Source organism: Canis lupus, chromosome 20, assembly GCF_003254725.2.
Source record: "Canis lupus dingo isolate Sandy chromosome 20, ASM325472v2, whole genome shotgun sequence".
NCBI classification, from domain to species: Eukaryota; Metazoa; Chordata; class Mammalia; order Carnivora; family Canidae; genus Canis; species Canis lupus.
The window spans coordinates 43,279,767-43,297,759 of NC_064262.1; the positions used below are offsets into that span (position 1 = coordinate 43,279,767).

The following is a 17,993-nucleotide window of genomic DNA, read 5'->3' on the forward strand; positions in this document are numbered from 1 at the left end:
AGCAAAATTAGTATCTGCATTAGAAACCACACAAAGCAACACTCATTCAATAGAAACTGGACCAGTGATGTGGAAAGCAAACATGAGAAGTTCTTCCACATGGCAGAGAAGAACAAAGGGACCAAGGTCAGGAGGGAGACAGAGAAAACAAAGGAAGACAGCAAGCAGAGCGGGTGTACAGTTCTTGAAAACCAGAGCCCATAACACTGTCACAGGAAAAGGCCCACAACTACAGATCGAAAGGAGTCCTTGAGCACCCAAAATTTAAGTTGAAGGAGTGACACAGGAATATGCTCTGATGAAAACTGGAAGCGGTGGGGGCAGAGATAGGATGAATCTGACAAGCATCAAATGGGGGGGGTATAAGATTACTGCATGTATGAACAAACCTCTGGGTTGGTCTCAGACTTCCCCACCAAAGGTCAGAGGGTCAGAGGCTGGTGGTTACATAAATTCCACATGGAATTAAGCTGCACAGAACGAATACTACTGAACAGACCCCAGTGACTACATGTAAAAATGATGAAATCTGAATGAGATTCATACTCTAGTTAATAGTTTCATACCAGTGTCAATTTCCTGCTTTGCTATTTTATCATATAGTAGTTCTATCAAATGTTATCACTGGGGGGAAGCTGGGTGAAGGGTACCTAGGATCTCTCTGTACTGTCTGGCAACCCCCTGTAATTCTATAATTATTTAAAAAAAACGGTCGGCCAAGCATCAAGGTCTACTACAGAAATCTGAAAGAAAGAATTCCATACCTCAGCAAATTGCTGTTCACACATGAAAGCAAAGGACAGTCATTCTCCATTATGAAGACAACATATGATGTCACAAAAAGCAAGAGTCAGATTTTTTTAAATGGGCAGACATAAGCTCTAAAAAGCTCTACTGATGAGCATTAAACCAGTTAAGGAGACTTCAATTTGAATAATTGGATGTGATTTAAAAACTAGCAGCAAATACCAAACATAATGTTTAAGAAATAATACATGAACAGAAAAGGTATAATATAAAGAATAAATTAGGCCTAAAAACTCCTACCAAGGGTGCTTGGGTGGCTCAGTCAGTTAAGCATCCGACTCTTGGTTTTGATTCAGGTCCTGAGATCAAGCCCCATGTTGGGTCCCTGCTCAGTGGAGAGTCTGCTTCTCCCTCTCTCTCTGCCTCTCCCCCAGTCATGTTCTCCTTCTCTCTCTCTCTCTCTCTCCCCCTCAAATAAATAAATAAATCTTAAAAAAAAAAAAAAAAGAAAAAGAAAAAACTCTTATCAAAAAAAAAAAAAAACCCTAGAAAAATAGGTTGTATAAAGTGGAAGTGTCACTGCCTCTCAAGTTCCTTATTGCACACAGCAAGCAAAAAATACCTGGTTTTATTTGGTATGTTGATACTAAACACTAAAGAAAAACACTTAAAGCTATCTTTTAGCAGAATAAAAAAACAATTTTTTTTAATCTCTAGAGGAAAAAAAGAGAAAATTCTAACTGTAAGACACCCATTAAAAAAAAAAGATATCTAGGGATCCCTGGGTGGCTCAGCAGTTTAGCGCCTGCCTTTGGCCCAGGGCGCGATCCTGGAGTCCCGGGATCGAGTCCCACGTCGGGCTCCCAGCATGGAGCCTATTTCTCCCTCCTCCTGTGTCTCTGCCTCTCTCTCTCAATCTCTCTCTCTATGTCTATCATAAATAAATAAATAAATAAATAAATAAATAAATAAATAAATAAATAAATCTTTAAAAAAAAAGACATCTAAAACTATGTTTTAACTGAGTCTACAAGTGATGTAACAAAAGAATTTGACAGATAAGGGCTAAAAGTTTTAAAAAAAAGTGGACAAAACACATCAAAGAAACAAGACAACAGGGACACACTGTCACATCAGACAATAAGAGGGAGCCTCTGTAGACTACCAGGTATTAGCATTAAAACCAATCATAAAGCAACTATAATTAAAATATGGGAGTAATAATATCACAAATGGATCAAATGATCAGAAACAGAGCTTTAGTAGTATAATAGCATAAAAGAACTAAGTTATATTTAAGGTAGCCCTTTAAATCAATGAGAAAAGGACCATTTAAAAATAAAAACAAAAAAAATAAAAATAAAAAAATAAAAATAAAAATAAAAACAGAAACAATTGGTTATTTAGAAAAAGTCATTCTTTATCTTCTATACTAAAATAATTCCAGTTGAGTTCAATGTAAAACTTAAACCATAAAAGACTGAGAAGATATGAATGTATCTATCTCAAAGAAGGTCTTTCCAAGTACATATTTGTATGCTAATAACCTCACTATAAACAAAATGCATGGCAAATGACAAACTGAGGAAACATATCTATAAAAAAATATTATTAAGAAAAGGACAGGGGCGCCAGCTGGTTAAGTGTCTGACTCTTCATTTCTGCTCAGGTCATAATCCCAGAGTCATGAGATCTGGCTCCACACTGAGCTCTGGGCTCAGCACAGAGTCTGCTTGAGATTCTCTCTTTCCCTCTCCCTCTGCCCCTTCTGCTGGTGCTCTCTCTCTCCCTGTCTATTGTTCAAATAAATAAATAAATAAATAAAGTCTTAAAAAAAAAAAAAAAGGAAGAAAAAGGAAAAGAACAAATACTCCTTGCCTATGCAGGCAAAAGACAGGATTAGATCATACACACACACACCCTAAATTCAAACATCCATTTAACACATGAAAAACAAAACAAAATGAAACCTCACTATCATGAATAATGAAAGAAATACAGATGAAAACATCTAATAACTTGAGAGATAAATGGTCTTCAAACTTTCAAATACCACAAGCCAAATTAAGTTTCCTTCAAGTACCTATCTATATAAGCCTTAAACTTGTTCATGGCTTTTTTGAGAGTTCACATTAAAGAAATAATAGAACATGTTTACCAAGATTTGTGCCCCAAAAGTGGGAGATGAACACAGCAGTCAAATTGGCCAGGGGATTAGCCAAGCCCTACTGCTTGAGTAACCAGCAATAAAATCATGGTAATAAATTTATCTTCATTTCATTTTTTAAAGATTGTATTTCATTATTCATGAGAGACACTCAGAGAGAGGCAGAGATGTAGGCAGAGGGAGAAGCAGGCTCCCTGTAGGGAGCCTGATGTGGGTGGGACTCGATCCCAGGACCCTGGGATCACAGCCTGAGCCAAAGGCAGACACTCAACCACTGAACCACCCAAGTGCCCCAGTATTTTCATTTTAGAGCTTACTAGGGACCCAAAGAAATAATTATGCATGCCTAGCCCATGGTAAGTGCTCTGTAACTATTAGAGTTGTAGCAGCAGGGGCATATTTATCTACAACATCGCACAATAGGTTCAAAATCTCTTTCCTGAAATGCTTGCAGTCAAATGTGCCTCAGAATTAAGACCTTCTTTGGATATCAAAAAGCAAGAGCATATTTATCCAACAAAGTCTAGGAGAGTACCCAGTAATCAATTATATTATTATATATACAGAAAAATATATGAATACTCATTCTAAGTGAGATAAATATCAGTTCAGGTTTTGCAGTCAAATGAGTTAAAAAACTTTTTTTTAGTTTTTAGAGCTTTCTGGACTTTAGATTTGCACAGAAGGGATTGAGAACCCATATTTATAAGAGAAACATTAAAATCTATCTAAATGTATGGTAATAAGAAGTTACATAAATTATAATATAGTCATAAGATAGAAAACTATACCTCTATAAAGTCAGTTTTTCAAAGAATATTTAATAAAATGAGAAAATGTTCATGGATGGTAGGTGTAAAAAAAAGATAAAAATGTGCATTATGGATTTAACTCTGCAAAAGTAAATTACATAGATGTTTATAATTCCAGAATAAAAGATACAAAGAACTATACCGGGATGTTAAATTAGCTGCACTGACTTACACTCTTTAGATTTTTTCTGTACTTTCTAATTTTCTAAAATAATCAGGAAAATTAGCCGCTAATATTTTGAGCCATTTATGGCTGATGTTCCTATGCAGGACTAGAGGGTTAACAAGTCCATCTCTGCCCTCAGGGAACCTAGAATCTCAGCTCTGGAGAGCTATGGGCAGTATTCAGCTCTCTCTGCAACAGACTGCATTTCATCAGTAATTCCCGGCTGACATCCTGGGACAATGTGACCGGGGCACCAGGACTTTTTCACCCCTTCACCAAATGAACAACTGAGGTGACCCTGCAAATCAAGTCAGTGGTAAAAATGGCATCGGTGGTACAATTAGAACTTAATTCAACTCGTGACCTTATCTAAGGAAGCTACCAAAAAACAAACAAAAAGGACTGTTCGGATGTGTTTGCTTTTTCTCACTGTATTCAACAAATCTCAATTATCTAAGAAATTGCTGGAGGAGGAGGAAAAGATTGTTTTTGGATTTGTTCCAGGTGCTTCTCATGAGGAAGAGGATGTGAACTTGAACTTGACAGGCCCAGTAAAGAAAACCTCAATCATTTTGTGGAACATAGGGATGCTAGAAGGGTTCATGACACTAGAAGGGTCCCTCTTTTATTTATTTATTTATTTATTTATTTATTTATTTATTTATTTATTAATTTATTTATTTATTTAATTTATTCATTCATTCATTCATTCATTCATTCATTCATAGAGACACACAAGGGGGCAGGGGTGGAGAGGCAGAGGCAGAGGGAGAAGCAGGCTCCACACAGGGAGCCCAATGTGGGACTCGATACCGGGTCTCCAGGATCACGACCCCGGCCAAAGGCGGCACTAAACTGCTGGGCCACCGGGCCTGCCCTAGAAGGGTCTCTCTTACCAAACAGGCCACCAGTGTCTAAGGGGGTGGGCCTTCAGCCACAGTGTGCAAGGGCTCAGTTCCCAGTTACCTGAGTGTTCCTAACACCCAGGTGGTATTCATGAACTCCTCCCATGTCTAGGATTCTCCACTGACTTAATACACAGCTCAAAAGTATTTTACACCAAAATGCTATTTGTGACATAATCATTATGGGCTGTTATCAGACCCAATTTGGAACTTGGAATGCAGATAAATAAATGGTCAGTCAACTCAACACCTATTCACCCCAAAAAACCAGAGAGGCTGATAATTAATCACGTTAATATAGATTCCACTAGTCTTTTTAAAATATTGCAAAGAGGAAAAATCCATTTGTGTGAGGCTTTTGATACCCATAAATTCTAGCCAGCTATGGAGTTAAATAAGAAGTTAACTCTCTTCACTTAATCCTACAGAAAATGACTTGTCGGCAGGCAGACTGTCCTCTGGGAATACTTTTTCATTTGTGGAATGCTGATCCTTCCCATCTCTCCCTCCCCTTCTCCCAACCCAAAGAGGAGAAATGTGAAGTAAGTGCACATGGTTCCCCATGGAAGGGCGACCTTCATAAAAAGGAAAACTTTCCAGGATAAAGGGCTGACTTACCCTATCCCAGCTGAAACACAGGCCCAGTCGATCAAGCTGCTTCCTCATGTGTTCAATATTACTGTGAAATGGAGGGAAGAAAGTTTGGTTTTCAGAAGACAGAAGCCACAGACAATCAACACTTTGAGGATATGAAGGGAAAGTAAAAATCTAAGTTATTCAAAAGGGCTTCCAATGTTGTTTTGCCCTGGGGAAAAAAGATTAATCAGTAAGACTCAACGAAAATATCAGTGTATTAGAAGATATCTATTTGGATTCATCCAGAATCTACTAGAAACTACAGTGGTCTTTGGCCCTGGGGACTGGCTCTTCCTCTGGCTGTGATAGGCAACCCCTGTGGTATGTGCACTCCTGGCCCATCCCTATGTCTGTATTCCATGCAAATTTAAGCTAAGCATTTACAAGTTTAAAATCAGCTGAAGAAAAAAACCCTAATGTACAAATTGTGGGAATCCAAAAGAAACCCGCTTTCGGGTTTATCGGTCAAAACCTAAAATCTAAAACTATCCAATAATTGAGATAGGGGGAGAAAAGCAAATTAATCAACTTTATTATGAAATGAAATAAGGGAATATGTTTTTTTTTCCCCTTGGTAATCTCTGCTTAGCCAACAATAGTTTATTTTCGTCCAGGCTTCGTGCTAGACATTTTGCAGAAAAGTGCCTACTATGGACAATGTTTGTGTCCCCCCCAGAGTTTGTATGTTGAAACCTAATTTCCAAAGTGATGGTATTTAGAAGTGAGGACTTTGGAAGGTGACAAGATCATGTGGGGGAAGCCCTCTTGAATGGGAGCAGTGCCTTTATGAAAGAGACTCCAGAGAGCTTCCCTGCCCCTCTGCCATGTAGGGACACAGAGAAGATGGCCACCTGTGAACCAGGAAGGGGCTCCTCTCCAGATACCAAATCTGCAGGTGCCTTGGTCTTGGACTTCCCAGGCTCTAGAACTATGAGAAAGAAATGTTTGTTGTTTATAAGCTACCCAGACTATGGCATTTGTGTTATAGCAGCCAACTAAGATGGACTATCCCTCTTTTACGGACAAATAAACTGAAGCACAGAGACGTTAAGTAGTTTCCTCAAGGTGATTAGCTACCAAGAAAGCAGGATTTGCACTAAGGTGGCCTGATTCAGGGGCCATCTTCTTAACCACTATTTTTTCTGTGGAGGGGTTGGCAAACTTCTGCAAAGGGCCAGATGGTAAATGTTTTCAGCTTTGTGAGCCATATGGTTTATCACAGCTACTCGACTCTGCCCCTGTATCATGAAAGCAGCCATGGGCAATATGTAAACAAATGGGTATGACTGTGTTCCAATAAACCTTTATTTACAAAATCAGGCAGAGCCGAATATGGCCCATGGGGCCTAGTTTGCTAATCCTCCATCTAGCTTTACATCAATTTTGTGCCATCTTTGGTCCACTTTATTTGAATATCTTTTCTGTCTTTTTTCATTACTCCCATGTAATCGAAAATTAACCATAACTGAGAAAGTGGTAACTAGGGGTTAGGAGAAAAAAAGGGAAGTGAATGGTACAATGGATGATTCTACAAAGTAGCCTCGGGCAAAATAAAGCAAAGGGAGGTCAAAGACAATTGAGATAGGCCCTGGAATTGCCCTTCTAGATCTCTTGAGGCATGGAGTGGGGAAAGGCCCCCAGATCTTTGTGAAAGAGGCTGGCAGAGTGAGCCCAGAACATTCCGCTGGGTTCTGGTGTGAGAGATGGGCACTGCTGGCCCACATGTACATGGAAGCCTGAGGCACAGGTGGAATTGGGGATGTGTCCCCCTTGGAGAAGGCCATATTCAAAATACACTGGCCATATATTTCTACATTGAATGTCTAAGTTTCCATTGTTCTAGAATGGTGAAGGCAAACATTAACAGAATTTTCCGAGAAAATTACAATGTGGAATTTGGATATAGCCCACATTGTGGTCAAGCGGATGAGAAACACTATAGAAATTTAACAAATGCAACCCTGTCCTTCTTTTCCCTTCCAAATGCAAATACCCAGGGGAAGAATAACTTTATAACAACAAAGCATCAAAATGAACACATTCCGAATGAATACCCAGAACCTTCTCTGGGACTTCTCAGTTAAGAATACAGCAAGCTAAAAGACAAACACCAATATACATAATCCTGCTCATCGCTTGGCAGACAGCAATGTTTTGTTTGCTTCACTATCTGTTTCTCAGGCACAGAGTAAAACATTTTTTTAAGGTTTCTGTATGGAAGTATTTGAAGACGCCTGTAAATACATACCTTTGCGTCCAACTTTCTGGATGTAGATTCCTCTCAATCGCTGCATTTTCAGCAGGCAGTCCAAATGCATCCCATCCCATGGGGTTGATGACCTAGCACCCGGAAGAGAAACATCAGCCATGGCAGATTGCTAACACCTCTATCCATATTCTTCTGGGTCATAAACAGGCATTCTCTCCTACCAACATGTCATATCCCCTTCTGGACGACTCCAGACTATGCTTCTGAAAGCCAGCTGACTACCATGACAAATGGAGAGGAGAGCATATAGAACGTTACACACCAAGGTGCCCATAGCAGTTATCTCTGAGTAGACTCATCTTCATGACTACTCTTTACTTTCTTCCTCTTGGCTGTATTATCTATAATGAAACCAAATCGTTTATCTAAAATTACAGTTTTTAAAAAATTTCAATAATATGTACATGTAAAAATGCACAGGCATTTAAAATGCTCACCTCATAGTACTTTCTTCCAGTTGAGGAGCTGGGCCATCCAAAACGGTAGCCACTGGCCACATGTGATTATATAAATTTAAACTTAAATTAAAATAAAAAATTCAGTTCCTCAGTCATGCTAGCCACCTTTCAAGAGTGCAACAGGCACTTCAAATCCCTTCCTGTAAGACGTTCCCATTCCCTGAAGAAGCAGCCTAAAATCTTAGAGCTCAAAAGGCTTTGATATGTCATCCAGGCCTAACCCCCTTTAATTGGACAGTTTAAGCAACAAGGGCCTCGCAAGAGTGAGCAGCCTAGCCACATCACAGCAGTAGCAATTACCTTCAGCCAGGATGTGCCAGTAAGGCATTCATTCTGCAAATGGACAACAGTTACAGCTCAGTTGGCAGCTCCTGTCAACCTATTTTACACGAATGGGAACAATGGCTTGAAACACATACTGTGGCACCAAGGGACAGCCTTGTTTGTAATCATATAGGCAGCCTGAGCTTGTTCACACACAAGCTGCATTTCCTTGGGATAATGACGAATACTCAGAGGCACATGAGACCTGGGGGCGTGGGCTACTGTGGCAGCCACTGTCATCTGCTACCCTGGTAGGCAGCACCCACAACACGGCACATCACTGGTTCCCCCACAATATTTCAGTGGTGTCACTGGCCAGAGGTATTACGGAGGCCATCTGACAGCAGGGAGGCAGACGTCTTGACCTCACACGCATCCTTACCCCTTTAGCTTCCTGAACGTGAGTTATTCATGACAACTGTCTGCAGCACATTGGTGCCAGGTGTTGGAAGTTCTTAACCAAACCGAATGGACCATGAGCTTCAAAGGGCCAGTCATCTACTTGGCCTTCTTTTCCATAAAAGAGGCCCAGTGGTTCTGTCCTGCATAATTAATGACTCCTATCAGATGCTCCACTTCAAAGTAGTCCAGCTGTTCCTGCCACAGCTGGCCAAAGCAGGGGTAGCCCGGGAGAGAAGGCAGCCACCGGGAACCCTGGGTGGGAAGAGCCCTGCCTCTGTCCTGGGCAAGGACACACTGCCTAGTAGATCTGGCCATAGTAGGGGTGGTGGTGAGTCTGACCCACTCAGATCTGCTTTCCAGAAGAGATATAGGCCTGGTGAACAAACAGCACTGTGGAGTGCTCCAGCTGGCTACTGCCACAGGGGAGGCTGGGAAGCCTTGGATGTCCAGGCAAAGATGACATGATTCCCACGTTCAGCCCTGCATCTGTACACCTCCTGAGTTCAGTGAGAATAGGGTCCTTCCTTTCTCCTTTACAGGATGTTTCTCAAAGTCCAGACAAAATACGAGCTTACTTTAACACATGAAACAACACAGTACGTGATACACATAAAAGCAAAGCTGACTCTCCCCCCTGGCACCAACCCCCATTCTCAGCTCTTTGACTTAACTGGTAACACCAGCCTCTGTATCCCTCTACATCTTTCTTCTCACTCAAGCACAGATATACAAACATATGTACATATACATAGGAGCTGGCTGGTTTATTTTGGAAACAACCTGTTATACGCTATTTTATGATCTGCTTTTTTTTTTTCATTTAACATATCATGGACATCTGTACAAACGATGTAAGTGTATGTGTGTGTACACCTATGTGCTTGTGTGTGGCCTTTTAAAACATCCTAACATTCCCCAGGTATATCTGCTGTTTGTAGTTTTAGGAACTTGACCAGATACAACCCAATCCAGTTGATCTTTCAGATCCAAGATCTCTCTTCCTCCTGCTAAATGGGACAGACCCAGGACGCCTGGGTGGCTCAGCGGTTGAGCGTCTGCCTTTAGCTCAGGGCGTGATCCCAGGGTCCAGGGATCGAGTCCCACATTGGGCTCCCTGCATGGAGCCTGCTTCTCCCTCTGCCTGTGTCTCTGCCTCTCTCTGTGTGTCTCTCATGAATAAATGAATAAAATCTTAAAACATAAATAAGTAAAAAAAAAAAAAATTAAAAATAAATAAATAAATAAAATAAATGGGACAGACCCAAAATGCTTCATCCTTCCAGGTGGTGTCCCTCCCCTTCAGGAAACTGCTCTTCCTCCAACTTCACACAGTCTTGCTGGGGGCTGCCAATCACAAAACCCACCCCTCTGGTTACACATGCTTGAATGCTGCTTTTCTGGGCTTGTCTGTTGTCTGCAGGGGGTGGGGGTAGGGGTGGAGGTGGGAGGCAACAAAGATCAGAAAAAGGACAACACACTCACTTTACTCATTTCTCCTTGGCCCAGAGGAACAAGGAGATGAGACGGGGACTCTGGGTGACCTCACCCTCCACCTGGTAGAGGTATCTAAGAAAACAGAGCTGGTATGGGGACAAAGACTGGGGATACCCACATGGTTCCAGGACCTGTCCCGGTCCCCAAGGGCTTCTGACACTACCTCTGATTCTGTGAACTACACCAGAGTCTATAAAAACAAACACTCCCCCCCACCCCACTTGTGGCTTAAGCTGGTCTGAGCTGAGGGCTGCAGTCTCTGGTAGCCAAGAATCCTGAGCAAAACAAACATGTTTCAGGAGACAGCTGTCTCTTCAGCATTGCTTAATCCATAGATGAGAAACATTCCCTTGTATTAACTATTAAGCTTCATAATTTTTTCTCTTTTTCTTTCATTTCCAAAAGCTAAAAAATACAAAAAATAAAAAAAAAATTCAATCAACCAATCAATCACATGTTGGAGATTTGTGCTGGATTATTAGAAAGTTCTGCACTACTTCCATGGACTATACAAGAGCAAGTGTGATTTCCAGCTGTGCTTTAATTCTCCTGGGGCTGCTTCACTGGAGGAAAAATGTAACTGTTGTGTAACTGCTCCAGGAGAAAGGGGAAAACTTAATTACCCTTGGTTTCTTTGTTGGAAGTGCCAAAATAACACTGGTTCAATGCTCCTGCCTATCAACATTCTGTTAGATGCTGTCCATGTTTTTAAATAAAGTCAATACAGAGGCCGTCACAAAAACCGGTCTGGATTTACGTAATATTTTTCTATTTTTGTTTTCAGATGAAATTCACATGAAAAGATATTCTTAGCCCACATGTTATGTTCCCAAGCTGTCTATGAAAATCAAGTTAGAAAATCTTAAAGCTTCTTAATATTCCATTCTTACCAAAAATCGACAAAAAAGCAAACGCCTGCCCTAGAATACAGACTGTGGGAAGGCCTCTTTGCATCCTGAAGTCAGAAGAGTTCTCTCCACTATGGGCCAAGTCACTGGAATAAATGTTCCCGTGAGCCAATTTCTATGGAACAGGAGAGGGGTCCCATCATTCCTCTACCTGGGTTTCCAGAGCCTCCGGGACCAAGTGCAGAACTCACTCTAGTGCTAGGAGAGGATTCACCACCGTCAAGCAGGAACCCAGTAAAGCCTGTAACAGGATCATGAAAATACCAAAGCCTGTCCCTTTCTCCGAGGCAACAAATTCTATTTGCTGAACAAACTGTCACAGCCCCTTGATAGTAAAGATACCACGTCACGTGCTTCTTTTGCCAGCCTCCTTCACCACTTGGTCTCTTAGACATCGTCCACATGGAATACCTCCAATGTAGACCCAGGATGCCTGCCTTCTTGCCTGTGATTTCCTGTGGCCAAGACTATCCAAAACATTCACTGGAAGGAATTCAAACTCTCCTTTTTGGTTCTCAAATTCCTCCTCCTTTCTTCCTATCACCCTAACTTGGTTTAACCTTTACAGCTAGGGCTACCCAATCCCTCTCAATTCCCTAGGCATTAACACTTCTTGGACATGAGTGCTTTCTGTAGAAAAGGAATCATAAAAAAAAGTCTTAGTAGCTTTAACTTGGAAATCTATTAAATTAAATTTCCAGTGTGTGAAAAACCATCACTTCCAGCTGCTCTTCTAACACTCTTTTACACATTTAAAATTAAGTGAGAAGCTGAGAGGGACAGTGGAACAACCCCCAAATCCAGAAGAGCGGGAGAACCCCGCCACCACCCCTAGACTGAAGGAGGAATTAAGTGGGAAGCAGAAGTAACAGAGCTCCACACCTGAGGTCATGAAACTGAAATACAGGGGTCTGCCCAGACGGAACTGGATTCCTGAAGAAGATGCTGACCAGGGCAGACAGAGGGAAATTCTCCAGCTTCTCCTTTCCTCCTGCACGCCAGGCTTGCCAGAATTTCTTCTTGTCCAAAACCAGCTGGAGGCCAGCTGCCACTAGGGCTTGGGAAACGTGGTCTGCAGGGGTCTGTGCTTCTGCTCTGTGGGGGTCAGAGCAAAGCAGTGGGTGGAGCTGACAGCCAACGGGCCAAGGGCCAGCCCAGGAACCTCAAACCTACCACAATTTGAGATGTCAAAGGGGAGTCAAGGCCAGCCACTGTCAAAGGGCAAACAAAGGAATCAGAAGCCTGGCAACTAAAACCAAGGTTGGGCAGAAGGTAAGGCCTGGGAGCTGGGACTAGGCCAGTCTCTGGTGTGGACAGAATCACGTGCCCAGGGCTCACCCTGACAGGGCCTTCTGCTGCCTCGCGAGTTGAGCTGTGGACATCTCAGGGTTGGCAGGCAGGGTGGATGGCAAGTAGACTATAAAAAAAGGATATAGGAGAGAGCACGGTTACATAGGACAACATGCAGATGAGGTTCTGAAGGGATATACACCGGAACGTGCCAGGGGTCACTGCCCAGAAGGGCCTGGTCCTGGAGGGGGTAGGCAAAGGAGACTCTAGCCTCATCTATGTCATATTTCTTCTTCTTTTTTAAAAAAGATTTTATTTATTTATTCATGAGAGACACAGAGAGAGAGGCAGAGACATAGGCAGAGGGAGAAGCAGGCTCCCTATGGGGAGCCTGATGTGGGACTTGATCCCAGAACCCCGGGATCACACCCTGAGCCAAAGGCAGACGCTCAACCACTGAGCCACTAAGGATCTCATATTTCTTCTTTTTAAAGGGAAGAATATGGGATGTTATGTGCAATTTAAAAAGACATTTTTTAAGAAAGAAAAAAAGAACAGGCAAAGATACAGTTCTTCCTCCAACACAGGAAGTAAGATCAAGTAGAGGTAAGAAAACTTTTAAGGTAAAAAGGAAGGAAGCTGGGGCAGCTGATCATCTGCCTTCCTGATGGCAAGAGGAAGAACACAGCTGTTACTACAGAATAGGTTACCAACCTATTCCCTAGGAATGACCAGCTTTCTCCCCTTTTCATCATAAAACAAAACTTTATAGTTGAAACCAATTGAAACCAATTCAGCTTCGAGCTGAGAGCAACCATGGTTACTGTTTCTCAAAAAATTGCTATTTTCAGAGAATGTCATGGTTTCTCTGGAGTAGATTCAACACTTTATTTCCAAGAAATGAGAAGCACAACATTTAATTTTGTTTAGCAAGTGTAATAACCCATCATTATTATAGACTGAGGCTCAAAGTCCTCAAGCGAGGACTTCAGAGTAAAAAACCCGAATGACAATACCTAGACCCAAACCAGAAGACCTCCTCTGGGAAGGTGGAGAGATGTGACAAGCAGATAAATCAGCCAGTTTCTAATCAAGACACTGGACCAGCAATTCATTCCTCCCTTCAAATTACATCGGAGAGGATAAGCCCTGGAAATCCACTCTCCACTTTTAGAAGCTGCAGAGAGTCAAAAATTTGAAAACTAAATGCCCTGCTATGCACCTTCTGGATACTTCATATACACTTGTTGACTGGCTGGCAGGCTGAAAATTGATGAAACATTTGTTATCATTCACTTGCTAAGAACTCCCTCCGCTTCCTGATATTTGGGGGTAATCACATTATGATCATGCAGCAGCAAGACACAGAGCCTCAATTACTTCCTCCTCCACAGTGACTAGCAAAAAGGCTCAAGCAGAAAACCTGACTTGGGCAGTGTGCGGAGGCTTCTGGCCTGAGACAAATGAGTCCAAGCCCAACCCTGGGAGAGGGACTGGGCACCTTGATGCTGTCATCACCCTGCTTTTGATCCAGAGGGTGCCAAGAAGACCAGCCAGGTGGGTCATTTTATTTTCAAATCCCCTGTGCATACAACATACAAAAACACAACAAAATCACCATATATGCTAAGCTTTAAATACGTCATCAGACACTGTTGAGTTTAAGAAGAAGCCAATTGGCAGGGCAGTCTTTTCTGACTCTTGAGAGAGAATAACTGATCTCTGGCTCCAAGAGGCCCCTGCTTAACCATCCAAACGTCAGGACTACCTTATTTTTGCTACTATCAGTTGGGTTACACGGGAAATTGCATTACAGTTTTTCTCACTGCCTCATAAGAACCTTGCCACAAATCTGTGAGGTGGGCTGGGCAGGACTTATCATTGGCATTGACTAACGCCCCTATTTCTGATCAATTCATCACCCCCAAATCACCTAACTCTCCACTTATAAACTCTGTATCGGCATGCATATCCATGGCCTGGTCAGCTGTTTGTGATGTCAGCTTTTCCCAGGAAAGCTGTGATTGTCATGGCTTTTAGGCCTATCTCCATAAAGGAATGACAGCATGGAGGATGGAGGGCCATAATGATCCAGTTGCACTCTTTTCTCATTTCTCTCCTTTGTACAACTTGTTTACCATTATAGGAGGAAACCAAAGTACAAGCAATCTTTTTTTTTTTTTTTAAAGATTTATTTATTCATTCATTCAGAGAGAGCGAAGAGAGAGGCAGAGACACAGACAGAGGGAGAAGCAGGCTCCATGCAGGAAGCCCGATGTGGGACTCGATCCCGGGTCTCCAAGATCACACCCCAGGCTGCAGGCGGCGCTAAACCGCTGTGCCACCGGGGCTGCCCAGTACAAGCAATCTTGAACTTCCCAAATCATCATTCTCACCCATTCTCAAACCCAAATTACAATCTGTGGTCTGGCTGGGTTCACAACATACAAAAACAAACCAGAGACCGGGAGAAGACATTTGCATTGCATTTAACCAACACAGAGTGAATAATCCAGACGATATAAAGAATTCTACAGAGCAACATGAAAAATATAAACAACCAAAGAGGAACTTGGCAAATAATATGAGCAAGGCAAACAGAGAAAAGGAAAATTAAATAGGCAATAAACATATGAAAATATCTCAGCTTCACTAGGATAGTACTCAGGAAAATGTAAATTAAAAACACAATTAGATGCTATTTCCCATATGACAAATTAGCACAGACTAAAAAGTCTAACCTTACTAAGTGTTATCAAGGATGTAGGGCAGTTACAAATGTCATTCATTGCTGGTGGGAGTAATAATTGGTCTCAACAGTTTGGAAAAGAATTTAGAAAGATTTAAAATAATGCTGAGCTATGTACACTCTATGACCCAGTAATGCCACTTCTCCGACAGGCTAACTAGTCAGGTACAAGGACGTTCATCTGGAGTAAAAATACGAAACAACCTAAAACTCTATCCATGTGAAAATGGATAATTAACTATTGTCATAATTGTGCAGCACTTATAATGGATGGAATAACTATAGAGACATAGGATAATCCTTGATACAAAATACTGAGTGAAAAAATATGCAGAATATTAAATTAAGATCTTTTATATAAAATTAAAAACACATTACTGCATATAAGTGTGTATGTATCCCTAAACAATAGATAACAGTGAAAGCATGAAGGCAAAGGATATTTATTTTTATTTATTTTATTTATTATTATTATTTTTTAATTTTTATTTATTTATGATAATCACAGAGAGAGAGAGAGAGAGAGAGGCAGAGACACAGGCAGAGGAAGAAGCAGGCTCCATGCACCGGGGGCCCGATGTGGGATTCGATCCCCGGTCTCCAGGATCGCGCCCTGGGCTAAAGGCAGGCGCCAAACCGCTGCGCCACCCAGGGATCCCGAAGGCAAAGGATATATACACTAACTCCTGAATAGTAGTTACTTTGACTTCACGGATTGGAATCCAATTGTGGAGAGGAACAACTGTATCCACAACATAAAAAAGGAAAAAAAGAAACAGAAGCACTGAGGCTAACAGGATTACATGCTGGCATCTTCTATCAGGACATGGATTTGGGTATCTGTGATAATGCTCTCTGAAATTCTCTGTTGGAAATGTTCCATATTTTTTTTTCAGTATCCTGTTTAAACTAAAGGGGATAAATGAGATTACCCAGGAAAAGTGAACAAAGGAAAAATAAAAATTAGGGAAGGCAGAGCAGAACAGAACTGGAGGTAAGGTAGAGAAATTCCTTGAAAAACACAACTTAAAATTGACACAGAAGAAAACAGAAGATCTAAATAGCCCTACAGCATTAAGGAGATAGAATCTGTCATTTTAAAACTTCCCACAAAGAAAATGGCATCACTATCCCTGGTGAACGGTATTAGACAATAAGAAAGAATAACATCAATAATACACAACACTTTCAGAAAATAAGAAGAAGGGAACACCTTCTAGTTTGTTTTATGAGGCCAGTATCCCCCTGATGGCAAAACCAGACAAAGACATTTAAGAAAAGAAAATTTCAGAGCAGTATCTCTCACACACATGGGGAGATTAACAAATTGTATACAACAATCTATGCATTAAAAATATATATTATGACCAAATAGAATTGGTCCCAGGAACACAAGGCTGATTTAAAATTTTTTAAAGAATCAATCAACAGAACACATCCCATTAACAGAATAAAAGATAAAAACTTAACTTCATCTCAATAGATACAGAAAGGTTATTTCACAAAAATCAACCCCGATTCATAAGAAAAACTCTCAGCAAAGTAAGAATAAAGAGTAACTTTTTCAACCTGATAAAGAGAATGCAAAGATAGGAGTGGACTAGGAAAAGTCTGTGGAGTAACCTGGGAGGGAGAAGCCAAAATACAGAAGCACCTGGAGAACAGGGTCTCCATGAGGTCAGAGTGTTTTAAGGAGAAGAAAACAGTCTACCATATTTCATGTTGCTGAGGTTGGGAAAGACAAGGACAGAGGCACATCCAGGGAGGTCACTGGTAGCCTTGAAGAGAGCAGAACCGCCTCATGGGTCACTCCACTTTTTATTTCCCATGCTGTTCTTCCTGTGACTTAAGAGTTATTTCATGTATTTCTACTCAAGAGTAAAGCAAACCAATCAACAAATTAACAGGGTCTAGAAAAAGGCAAAGCTTGCTGAATTTTTCTTTGGCCTATTGACTGATTTTGATACTAAAACTCTGATATTTATATTTAATACAATAGAAATCCCAGTGTTCAGAACAAAGCTGATACTCAGCTATTATTTATTGAATGAATAATACACATTAGACTCTGTTATTATTCCAAGTTAGACATTCCTTTCTTCCTAGAGTGAGAAACATTGAACTTGACTTGAATCCAATCCTGCTCCATCTCGGGGACCAGTCCTGACATTGGGAATGGATTTTAAAACAAACGGGGCACTTGGGTAGCTCAGTCAGTGAAGTGTCTGCCTTCAGCTCAGGTCATGATCCCTGAGTCCTGGGGCTGAGTACTGCATCAGGCTCTCTGCTCAGGAGGGAGCCTACTTCTCCCTCTCCCTTTGCTTGCTTCTCTGCCTACCTGTGCTTGCTCTCTCTCTCTCTGTCAAATAAATAACATTAAAAAAAAAAAAAAAAAACAAAAACAGGGATCCCTGGGTGGCTCAGCGGTCTGGTGCCTGCCTTCAGCCCAGGCATGATCCTGGAGACCCGGGATTGAGTCCCACATCGGGCTCCCTGCATGGAGCCTGCTTCTCCCTCTGCCTGTGTCTCTGCCTCTCTCTCTGTATCTCTCATGAATAAATAAATAAAAACCTTAAAAAAAATACTTAACCTAATTAAAAAAAAAAAAGACAAGAAAAAGAAAAAAAACAACAGCAGCAAACTCAATAGGCGCTCATATTGTTGAC

At 41.4% G+C, this 17,993-nt stretch overlaps 1 protein-coding gene across 8 annotated transcripts in view; it reads right to left on the minus strand.

Annotated features, from left to right (window-relative positions):
* The window catches only part of LARS2 (leucyl-tRNA synthetase 2, mitochondrial), a 189,139-nt gene that overhangs the window by 122,915 nt on the left and 48,231 nt on the right, over positions 1–17,993 (minus strand). For all 8 annotated transcript variants that reach the window (XM_025458240.3, XM_025458241.3, XM_035702736.2 and 5 more), the window contains 2 exons: positions 7,682–7,773; positions 5,416–5,476 (listed from right to left, as the gene is read on the minus strand). In XM_025458240.3, coding sequence (XP_025314025.1) covers positions 5,416–5,476; positions 7,682–7,773 — 153 coding nt within the window. The remainder of the gene's footprint in view (positions 1–5,415; positions 5,477–7,681; positions 7,774–17,993) is intronic.